This window comes from Zonotrichia albicollis, chromosome 7, assembly GCF_047830755.1.
Source record: "Zonotrichia albicollis isolate bZonAlb1 chromosome 7, bZonAlb1.hap1, whole genome shotgun sequence".
NCBI lineage: Eukaryota > Metazoa > Chordata > Aves > Passeriformes > Passerellidae > Zonotrichia > Zonotrichia albicollis.
The window spans coordinates 46,193,546-46,205,796 of NC_133825.1; the positions used below are offsets into that span (position 1 = coordinate 46,193,546).

Here is a 12,251-nt window from a genome sequence, read left to right on the forward strand (position 1 = left end):
GGTGGCTGAGGTGACAGCCCTTCACAATTTCCAGGGTTTTTTGTTGTTTTATTTTGGTTTGGTGGTTTTTTTTTACAGCACATTAAGAGCTTTTTCTTTTATTCCAGTGATCTTTCTTTAATTGCTGTGTGATCCTGGACATCAGAGTTGAGATGGGCAACGAGAACAGCAGTGCAGAGAATGAGGTGAGCGTGACTGGGCAATTGTTCCTCCTCCCCTCCTGGCCTGGAGCAAACCCTTCAGAAACTGCTTCCACGGGCCACCTACCCCATATTTATCTTCTGCTCCCCATTACACTCATATTTAAGTGTCATTAATGGTAATTGAAAGCAGCTTGGTGTGGTTTTTTCCTTTGGCAATGACAGTGCTCCGAAGCATCAGAGCACTGTTTGGGCAGTGGAGTTGTTACTGACATTTAGGAGTTACTACTGGGAAAATAATCACAGCAAATATTTCCTTATATTGCCTCCCCACTCTGTGACAGTGCTCACAGGGGTCTGAGGATGAGGGAAGAGATGAGGATCTGACTCCATGTTTCAGAAGGCTGATTTATTATTTTATGATATATATTAAAAACATACTAAAAGAATAGAAGAAAGGATTTCATCAGAAGGCTGGCTAAGAATAGAGAAAGAAAGAATGATAACAAAGGTTTGTGTCTTGGACAGAGAGTCCAAGCCAGCTGACTGTGATTGGCCATTAATTAGAAACAACCACATGAGACCAATCACAGATGCCCCTGTTGCATTCCACAGCAGCAGATAATCACTGTTTACATTTTGTTCCTGAGGCCTCTCAGCTTCTCAGGAGGAAAAATCCTAAGGAAAGGATTTTTGATAAAAGATGTCTGTGACACCACTTCACATTTAGGGAAGCTTTTACCCTCAAAAATCAACATCAAATTCAGGACTCGGACTCACAGCTGGAATCATGAGCCCACAGATGACCACTGCATCTCTTCTCTGTTTCTGTGATCTAATTGCCACCTGATTATCAGCAGATTGACATAGTGTAGGGTTTTTATGGGATGTAGGTGCTAATAAAGGAAGACTAACTCTGTTAGCAGGGCTGGCTCATGCCAGCACCCCAGCCTGGGGCACGCCAGCATCAGGCAGGTCAGGAGCAGTGTGCCCTGTGGCATCACAGGGATGGCAGCCCTGGGAGGCTGAAATGGGGTCCTGGGCCATGGGCAGGCCCTGGGAGCTGGGCAGTGCCCGTGGTGCCCTCAGAGCCCTGGCACACAGCAGCTGCCCCTGGCTCAGAAATGACCTTGCACTGCCTGTGTCCCCATCCAGGATTTGCACCCAGGGTGTGCTGTTAATGCATGGTGGTGTTTGGGGGCTTATTTTTAGATTTTCAAAAGGAAGGCAGTGAAATGCTCTGGCTACTGGTGTACGATTACATTAGAAATTTCCATGCTGATACAAGTTGGAATAGAAGTTGCAATTCATTAATTTCAACAATTAAAACACTGGTATAAATTTTATCCTCTCCTCCTCCTTTTGTTGTGGTAGCTGCTAAAATGCATTAGGATTGATTTTGCTTCCACTTCAGGCATCAGCAGATCTGCTGCACCTTCTGCATTGCAAAGTGGAGCCTCTCAAGGCAATCACTATTACAACTATTACAAATCTTTTAATAAATCATTTCTAGAAGAAAAATCTTCCATAGTTCGTGGTCATTCTTACCAAGGTTTACTGTTAGCCCAAGATTTGGTCCCAGCTTTCCTCAAGGTTTGGGAAGAGGGGAATGCCTTAATTTCTATAACTAAGTAATGAGAATTTCTTCTCCATAGGGTACAGCTTGCACTCAGGAAGCTTTTGGAAGTCAAATATATTTGTTCAGGAGTCATCCTGAGGCTGAGAAGACTTTATTTAAAAATGACTGAATTTATCAAGAAATGTAGTAAAAAACCTCCTGTAAAAGGAAAGGAAGCTTCTGGTCTCCTTTTCAGACTGTAAAAACCAAAACAAAAGACAACCCAACTCCCTCCAAAGCAAAGCAAAATATGCTAAGAATCCAAATTATTTTGAAAACCACCATTAACAGAGAGATAACAAGAAGTAGCAACAAAACTTAAATATTTTGATTTTGAGTCAGAAATTCCCCAATGTCAAGAAAGCCATCCTTACACCACCAAGCCAAGGAGCACAGCAGGCAGTGGATGATGAACCTGGTTTGCATGGTTTGCACTCAAAATGTTAGCACCAGCCTTGGCTGCTCCTTTTCTTCTGCATCTGCTTCTGGCTTTTGGGTTTTGTGACACTGGCTGCACATTTGCAAGGCAGATACATTTGAGTTTTCAGCAAGTTGTAAAAAAAAAAAAAATCTGGTTTCTTTTAACTTTTTTTTCTTTAGTAGCAATCAATGCTTTAGAGAAGCAGCCTGTGCTTGACCCCTTTTGCTGGCTGCCTTTCCTTCCAGCCCTAACACCACTGAAATAGCTCAGCTGGGCTTGTTCTTATGCTCAGAACCAGTTGGTCTGAGTTGTTTTTATTTGTGTGTTTATCAGAGAACACCCCTGCATGGCTCATGCTCTCCGTGAGTCATTTGGAAGCCTCACACATGGTTTGCATTAAAGCTGGGAGAGCCTGTGCTAAGTTTAGAACTCATTTAATGAGTGGGAAGATCTGTGGAATAAATGTGCTACTAGGAAGATTGTAGTAGACACTTGGAGAAAAAGTAAATACCCAATCTGGCTTGTAGAGACCAGCCTCTGAGGAGAATATCAGCTAAATTTAGTGGCAATGAACAAAGAAAATGCTTGGATAAAACAAGGCTGGGGCCAGCAGTATGTTTAACAGAGTGATTCCACATATACTGATACTAACCATGCTCTGTAAAGCACACCAAGTCCAAACTGCTGAGAGATTTTAGGATTGTACCCTGCCCTATTGCAGTGGCACAGCTTGTTGGGCCTATGCTGAATAAAATGTAAACTGTTTCTATGATGCATTTTCCTTGAATGGTGAAACTCCACATGAAGAGAAAGGTCTTCAAATTGAAAAAGAAGCATTCTGGAAGAAGACATACTTTGACCCAGTTTGATGCTTGAGGTCTAGCCTTTAGCAGGACAAATACAGGTGAAGTAAGGAGGTGTTCTTTAATGGGAAGTGCTGCAGTTTAGGGAACTGTAGAAAGTCTCAGCTGTTGTGCTGCCCATCAAACAGATCTTTCTTAATCCACCCAAAAGAACTGAGTGTTGTGGAGGAATGACATTGTCTTCTTTTCCCTGGCTTTTCTGGACAGCCAAATGTCCAAAAATCACCCACATGGCCTTAATAAAAGGAAAATACTTTGAGAGAGGCTGATGTGACTGCACTTCCTCAGCCCTGCACCTCTGGGTAGTCTGGACTCAGTGCTATCACATAAAGCCACACTTAGAAATGAGACCAAGCTGAGCAGGACCCACAAATCTGCTCCCTAAAATGTCAGACACAGGCAGGGACATGGTCTGTGGGGTGCAGAGTGACCCCAGATGTGTCCCAGCCTCATCCATGCTGCTCCAGGGCTGTGCAGAGAGCTCAGAGACAGCTCCCAAAGTGGCTGCATGTTACAGGATTATTATTGACTTCCCTGACTGTATTTTATCTTTATTTTTACTAGAATGATTCCATTACCAAGGCATTTTTGCTCTTACTTTAAAGAGGTGAGTGGAAGATGTTAAAAACAGAAAGAGTTCTTTATAACTGGAGACATGAGCATAAAATTTTGTAAAACTTGAATAGGCTGGATTTTCTAATATGGAATACTTTTAACTCAGGGTTTTAATTCTTGCCAGAGTTCTGAAGGGGAGCACTGTCATATTCTCATGACTACAGAAAGTAAAAGTCACCAAGTAATTTTAATGCTCTTTGAAGGTGAAAACTGCTGCTGAATTGAAGTTCCAGTAATGCATCTCCTGCCCCAGAGTTGAAGAGGGAATTTCAAAGTCAGTTAGACATAAGTTATTTCTACATATTTTGCTTTATCCTTTCTTCCTCTTGGTTTTCTGAAATAAGAAAAAAAGCAAACAAAGCTGGTTATTCCACATCTCTATTACTGTTCATTTATCTTTAAACATAGATCTTAATGTGTGGTTATCTTTTTGTTCCTGTTTTCTGCTGTGAAATGTGGAAGACAGGCAACACTTGCCAGAGGGGCCACAACTTCTCAGGAGTCTGGAGCTGTCTGGAGTTGTCCTGCTGTGATCCTGCTCAGATTTCTCCACTTATTTCCTAGGAACAAATCTGACTGCTGAGCATCCTGCAGCTCATATTCTGCATTATTACTTTTCCCATCTTTCAGCTGATTTCAGTCCCTCTGAACTGGTGGCTTGTGATGGTGTTCACAGGGGTCTGAGGATGAGGGAAGAGACGAGGATCTGACTCCATGTTTCAGAAGGCTTGATTTATTATTTTATGATATATATTATATTAAAGCTACACTAAAAGAATAGAAGAAAGGATTTCATCAGAAGGCTGGCTAAGAATAGAAAAAGAAGGAATGAATAACAAAGGTTTGTGTCTCGGGCAGAGAGTCTGAGCCAGCTGTGATTGGCCATTAATTAGAAACAACCACATGAGCCCAATCCCAGATGCACCTGTTGCATTCCACAGCAGCAGATAACTGTTGTTTACATTTTGTTCCTGAGGCCTCCCAGCTTCTCAGGAGGAAAAATCCTAAGGAAAGGATTTTCCATAAAGGATGTCTGTGACAGTGGCTCTGGGTAATTGCTGTGATAGTGAATCTCCCTTCAGACCCTGGTGCTGCAGGGATCAGCAGCAGCTCTGTCCCAGCATCAGCCTCCAATGCCACAGATGGGAACTGGGCAAACCCCTGTGAGCTCTGGGGCTCAAACTGGGTGTTTACACACCTTTTGAACAGTGCAGTAACATCTGTGTACATCCCATTGTTCATGGTCAGCTGGGAACAAAAACTCATCCCCAATTTTCTGCAAAGAAATTTTGCCTGGAGCATTTTAATGTGATTTTCTGTTACCCTACAGGGGCTCCTCTCTGGGTTTGTTGTGTCCACTGGGATACACAATTTTTGCTCCCTAAATTATGATTCTCTTTCATTTTTCCTTCCATTTCATCCAGTGCATATCAGGATGTTGCTTCAGTTGGCTGCAGTCTGTTCCTGATGCTTACAGAGTCCTGACAGACCTCCAGCCATCACTTTAATTAATTGATTCTTACTTCCAATGGTAATTACTGCTGGTCCAATATTCCATGGTGAATAATGTCAAGTATTTCTTTGAGTTTACTCAAAAAGAACACGTTTTTCCCAGAGAATTATATGTCCTTTCATGCAAATGCAGCAACTTCTGGAACACCTCTCACTGCAATGAATAATTATTATTCACATTATTATTTACATCTTTCCTGTGAGTGAGGGAGAGGGGATGAAAGAAGAAGATTCAAAGTGGTGGCAGAGTTCTTAATTTGAAAATGTAGTGAAAAGGAGGTTGGGAGACTGGTCCTTCTCTTCTGAATTAATGGTTAAAGTTTCCTTCACAAAGTCATAATCGTTTCTCATGGGATATGAATTTATGGGTAGAGATGAAAAGGAAAAATACATTATATTTATAAAGTTCCTCTGTAATTATTTACTATGTTTCTCCATTTAAAAAATAGTGTGAAAATGTTGGACCTGCATTTTCCACAGCTCTGAAATGACTAGGCAGGCAAACACTGTTGGCTGGGAAGCACAACAGAGTTTGGGACTCAACCTGGAGATCATTTTCCTATGGTGCTTAAATCCAACAGCATCTTCTCAAGTCACTCATTGCCAGGCTGCTGAGGACCACTCAGCAGAAAGCTGAATTAGCTAAAACTATACTGACTGAAAATGGCAAGTTCGGGGATGAAGATTTTCTTCCCAAGTTCATCAGCTTTATTCTCTCTCTCTCCTGCTGTATCTCATACACCTGCCATCCTTAAGAAAACAATCCAGGCACTCCCCAAACACCAGGAAAGGGACAAAGGAAAACAACTGTGAAGACCCAAAGCTAACTCTGAATTTTCCTTTGCTTGCTGACCACAGATCCCATCAGGCAGGTGGGAAGGTGAAGTTCAGGAGAGTCATGGAGGAGTTACACAGCCAGGTTCCATTAACTCCCTGCACATTCCTCCAACACAGCAAGGAGTCTCAGGGGGTTGAGAAGACACCCATGTTGACATTACAAGAATCTAAAGAAAACAATTTGGTGCCCTCAGTGGACTGGAAGAGTCATAAACACAAGCACTGAAGCCTGAAGGTTTGAATTGTTCCTGCTGTGGCTGAAAGGAGATTGTGTGTTCTGGGGAAAAAGCTAAATCAAGGATAAGGTGGTGACTGTGAATATATAAGCACACACACCCACCCCTACACACAGCAGTGTTTATTTTTGTGTTCTCAGCCAGAGTCATTTCAGGAGGTGTTTCTCAGCAGGAAAAACAGCCTTTATCTCTAAGAGAAGGTCATGGGTGCTTGCAATCAAAAGATGTAAGAATTTTTCAAATACCATTGTTACCATATCACAACTTTGCTTCTTGTATTTGAGAGAAGCAAATTAAATTAAGTGAGAAGCCAATGCCAGTTTTTGCATTCCTGCCCCTTTGAGGGTTTTAATTAGAATAGGTATGAACTTAAAATTCTCCTCCCGTGAGAGACAAATAAAGCACGCCAGAAGCAACAGCAAATTACACCATTACTGATTAAAGAAAAAATCTACTGTAATTGCAAAATCCTATACAGAGACTCCCTCGAGGATGGAGTCTGCTCTTCCTATCTGATCATGTCATAATTACACCCAACTGATGGAGCAGTCACAGTGCTTGGGGAGAAAAGCAAGAAGAGGTCAGGGCAGGCATCCCCTGCAAGCTGCTGTGCCCCAGCCAGTCTCACAAAGGGGCAGCAATGCACCAAGCTGTTTGCTAAAATCACATTTAGCTCCCTTGCAAGGTGATAAAGCTGAGTTTTAGTGTAATTCGTGGCCCAATGTGTTAGGTAGTAATTTGTTACTGTTCTGTGATGGCTCACTGGTTTTGCTGACCGGTGTTCACTGGTTTTAACCCAAAGTTCCAGCTGTTAAAGCAATATCCACTCACTGTCTACTTATTTATTTTGGTACCACTTCTCCAAACAAGGGAGAGACAATGACTCTCCAAAGAGATGAAGTTTTAAAAAACTCTCAACTTATAGCTTGGCTACTGTTCCTACAGAACAACAACAAAAGCCAGAAGAGTGAAAGGGTGGTGTCCAAAAAACCTTTTCTGTCTTCAAAAGTTTCAAGAACCATTTAAAAATCCTGATTTCCCAACCATGTGAACAACCTCTAGCAGCAGACTTTTTGTAAAAAAAACCTGTTCAAACACCTCCTTCCTCCACCTTGTAATGGAAAACATGGAGGACAAGGAAAGGCAATTTCTGGTTTATTGACTGAGATTTGTAAAGGCTTGCTCCAGCTTCCTCTCCATGAAACCAGAGGGACTTGGAGGGAATGGAAATTCAATGTAAGCCCTCAAAGATCACTCTGAGCTCCTCAGAGCTCTGGCAGGTTCCAGCAGTGCTGGAAAAGGAAGCATTAAAGGCATTTCTTTCTGCTGTGATAACTCCAGTGCAGCCGTGCACATAATCCTTTTGGCTGCAGTGTTAATGGAGTTCTCTTCCTTTTTTTTTATTTTTTATTTTTTTTATTTTAGCATCCTGTTCAAAGTCATTGGGAGAATAAAGTGATCCTGTAGATTTACTTTGTGTTCTTGCAGACTCCAGTGCTTCTGGAAGGATTTAATGGAAATTACATTGCATATTTCAGGAGAATCACTTGTATTCATTTAAATATTGTGCTGCCATAAAGGGGGAAGAAGTCTGAGCTGTTTTGTTTTCCTCCTGTTGTTTGTATGTTCTCTGTGACAAAGCTGGTTGGTTTGTTGCTGGGTTTTTTTAATTAGCCTAGACTTAAAAACGCTGAGAACTTCTGTGTTCTGGTTTTTATTATAATTATTTAAGTCTTCCAGTTAACTAACTCTTTATAATGAGAATCTTTTTACACTTGAAACAAATATAGAACAAATTTAGCTGCAAGCTTCTGTAGTCAATCACTTCAGAGGATGCATGTATTGGAACTCAGAAGTAATTTATTTAACTGCAGCTGTCTGATGGTACTTGTGAACAAAACACAGTCTTTATAATTGTTTTCACGCATGTTAATTAAAAAATTAAAAAGCTTTCTTTGCAAAGCTTGTTCAGCACCTGATTTGCATAACTAGTTTAAATTTTAAAAATTTAATCGAAAAATCGAATTATGTTTTTCTGCTGTCTGGCTTAGATTCACAAAGCCTGTTCTTTTGTATGATTACATGAGTACATTAAATGCAGAAAACCAATCTATAAAGATTTTTTATATCTTGTCATATAAGTAGTTCATTTTGCATGTAAATATCTCCATTAAGATTTATTTTAGATTATGGCTAAAATACTCTTTTGAGTTTCTTTTGAACATATGTGTGTGCTTTTACCTTACTAGGTATTAGAGCAGCTTTTTGATCACTCAAACATCCAACGGAAAGAAATAAAGTGTCCACAGTTCAGACTCCTCTGCTCCAACAGGGCCTGTGCTGCTAAAATTGTTTTAATACATGTTAAATTTGGTAATGAACTGCAAGAACAAGAATCAGATTTTTCTGTGGCCAAAGTCAGTCACTTAGGGGATCACCTGGAGATGAACTATAACTTCTTAAACATTAGTTCCCTGAAAGTACAAAGCTATTTAAAAACAAACAAACAAACAAAAAAATCAAAACCAATCAACCCATCAAAAAACCCACCAGTCCCCTGACCTCAAACAATCTATGGAAAATGTTAAATGTTAAATTTAGAGAAGGAGACAAAACATGCAGCTCTTCATGTCAGGAGAGATGTGAGGTGTTCCTCCTGCCTGGCACCCAAAGCAGCTGAGAGAATCTGAGGTGGCAGCAGCAGAAAGGAGGAAAAAAATGAATAATTAGTTCTCACTGCTGTTGCCAACTGCTGGAGGCATCTGGACAATTTAATAAATTGGATTAATTTCTTGGGGTTCTGTGTGTGGTTCTCCTGACCCTGCCTGCCCTGCTGGGAAAGTAAAGGAGGTCATTTCTGTCTGCAAGGGGCCTGAAAATGATTTTTTAATTTGGCTGCTACTGTGAGGCATTTGTTTGTGTCCCAGCTCTGCATCTGGCCCACCTGTACCTCCCAAAGTGAGACAGGATACAGGACTGAGCCAGAGCATGGCACTGTGGCTGCCTCACCTGGCTGGGTGGGAATTTACCCAGCCACTCATTGGGGTTTTCCTGAAAATTCATTTAATAACTTTAATTTATTTTTTTCATACTCTTTCTCTCTGCATACTGAAATAAACTCTCCACACATATTTCTTATGCAAGCAAAAGCAAGGCTGCCCAAAACTCTGCACCAAAATCAGAATAGAGCCCTGCAAGCTCACTCAGCTCTTATTTTTTTTCCACTCTGGCTGAAGGAAACAAATTTCCTCGTATAACTCTTGATGTTCTAGTATTTTTTTGCCATATACTCTGGGTTTGCAGCCAACATACATACTTATATAAATATTCTGAATGCCAGATGTCAGCACATGCTGGGTAAGTGCTTCATGACCATGAAACCAAGAGCCCTTGGTCTCTCCCAGACGAACACAGAGAGATAAAGGAGAACAAACCTGTAGTGAAGGGGCTCCTCCAGGGAGAGGCAGAGGATATGAGAGTTAATCAAATTTATCTTAAGTATAAAGGCAGTATTTTTGTATTTTCAGCGTGCCCTGACCTTCTCAGTTGCTCCTTACACTGTGCTTGTCCACTGGGTGTCTGAGCTCCAGCAGCTCTTGGCTGAGTGGCAGCACGCCGTGTTCACACAGAGCAGGGTAATCCTCTCAACAGCAGCTCTCTGCAATTTACTGACTGCTGCTAGAGCAAAACAAACATTCAAATGAGTGAAGAAAACCCCAAGAGATGAGATGGAATTGTGTACTTTTCTGCTTTCAGTCTCTGGTGTTGCCCTGCAGTGCTCTGCCATCAGTAAATACACTTATGTGGCTTTAGGTTAAGGGTGCCTTAGGCTTCTCACAGCTAGAATTGAGAATTAAAAACACAGGTTTTGGGTTGTTTTTAATTTAAGAATTAAAACCGCAGTGACTTTATGTTAAGGGTGATTTGGTGAAGCAGCTTTCCTTCTTTTTAACTCTTGCTTGATGTGCCAGAGGATTTGATAAAGGCCTTCATTCAGACTTTTTTGCTTTTCACTTGTTTCTCTCCATTGCTCTAGTTCTCTTTCTATGCTCAAAGAGCATCCTCAGCTACTGTTCAGGACTGCTTTTTCCAGTTCTTCTTCATGTTCTAAAGATACTTCTTCCAAAAAAAGTCCAGTAGGAAGGTGCCACTCACTAACTGATGTAACCCTGGCGCTTGCCCAGGACTCTCTTCCTCCCTGCAGCAAAACCAATAATTTGCAATAAAAACAAAACAAAAAATCCACTCATGTAAGGCATATCTCCATGGATGGAGATGCCTGGTAATTATTTCCCTGTGAGAAGAGGTGATGCAGCATGGCCACAGTTGTGGAATAGCATTTCTAGCTGTCACTAGAGAAACTGCAGCATTTCCTGGCACTGTTAGCAGAGAAGGGCAGCCTGGTGAAGAATCAAACCCTCTGTTTCAATTCAGAGGCATTCTGAGCTTTGTTGAAGTGGGAGGGAAGGAATCTGGACTTGGATTCAAGTGCCATTGGCTTTAACTTAACTCCAGATATGCTGCTGATATTATGAGTGCCCAAGTTTATAGCCTGTTTCCATCCTTTCTCATTTTAAACTTGCTCAGCAAGGAAGCATTTGCCAGGCTTGGAGGAAGAGAAGGTGATACCCTCCTTGGGCCAGCAAAGGCCCTGGCTGCTTCAGAACAATTGCTGCATTCTTCTCTCCCTCTTCTTTTCCCAGTAATTATTTTTGGCCCAACCATTTCCTTCTGTTTTTCTGCTATTAGGAAAAAAAAAAAAAAAGTCTTTAGAACCTGCAAGTTCCATCAAAGCATGGAAATCCACCACAGAGGTTGTCTGTCTGTGGGCATAACAACACTCCTTTGGCTTATGTACTCCCCAAAACAGCAGCAGCTGTTTAATTTGTTCTCTCTTTTCATTCTAGAACACTCCACAAGACTCAGAACTGGGCCAGCCTCCTGGTAATGGCCACAATTTCAAAAGGAGCCCTGAGAAGAAGAGCACAGCAAAGTCTGGAGGTCAGGACCCCTCAGATGCTCTGGCTGCTGCTGTGCCACTGCCTGGGGAGAGCTCACCCCCCTCCTCTGCAGCACCTGCAAGGTAAGACATGAAATTTCCTCCTGGGAAAAGCATTGGAGCCTGATGCTGTTGACAGCTGAGGGGGAGATCTGTCATCCTGATGGATGATGGTGATGATGATGATGATGATGATGCACTCCTCAAAATAACCGCACACCACCAGACTGCTCACTGAGCACCAAACTGATTTTCTTGCCTCACTGCAGAGCTGTAAACCAGGCTCCAGCTGTTGTAGTAACCCTTGACCCAACCTTTCCATGCTTTTTGCTTGCACTAATAAACTCCCATCTGAGACAGAGCAACACTGAAGAGTCTTTGTTTTAACCCTTGGTCAGCCCTGAAGTGCTCAGGCAGTTGGATCATAGTGGGTCCCTTCCAATATTCCATTCTATTCTATTCTATTCTATTCTATTCTATTCTATTCTATTCTATTCTATTCTATCCTATCCTATCCTATCCTATCCTATCCTATCCTATTCTATTCCAGTCTGTTTTAAAATTATTGATATTTGCAACAGTTTCTGGCAGCTGAAGCCCTAATTTAGGTATTAAATAAGATCATCATTGACCACACTGGGGACATTTCAGGGAAATTGAGACACATAACATAATCTAAAAGGATTTATGGAAAAAGAGCAGCTTGTTTTCTCGAAGGGACAGTTTGGCTGTGCTGTGGAGGTCTTCACAGGAGGATTTTTGCTATTAATTCTATTTCTTCTGACTGCCACTAGCACATCTTAATTATCTACTGAAAATAATGGAGTCTCAGCAAGACTAAGACTGCTAAGTCAATTTACAGTGACAAAGGTATTTAGGCATGAATTTAAAGTGATGAGAGGTTGCACTTCCTTCCTAGAGATGCATGGCTTAATCACTCTACTGTTGAGCATCAGGTCTGTACATTAAACACCTTTTCTTGGGTGAATTTCTCCTGTATTTGACTGCCT

The 12,251-nt window shown here is 41.5% G+C and overlaps 1 protein-coding gene across 14 annotated transcripts in view; it reads left to right on the forward strand.

Moving 5' to 3' along the window:
- The window catches only part of TACC2 (transforming acidic coiled-coil containing protein 2), a 127,625-nt gene that overhangs the window by 14,140 nt on the left and 101,234 nt on the right, over window positions 1-12,251 (forward strand). For all 14 annotated transcript variants that reach the window (XM_074545330.1, XM_074545337.1, XM_074545334.1 and 11 more), the window contains exons 3-4: window positions 108-185; window positions 11,150-11,325. In XM_074545330.1, the coding sequence (XP_074401431.1) occupies window positions 153-185; window positions 11,150-11,325 (209 nt within the window). In that variant the 5' untranslated portion in view covers window positions 108-152. The remainder of the gene's footprint in view (window positions 1-107; window positions 186-11,149; window positions 11,326-12,251) is intronic.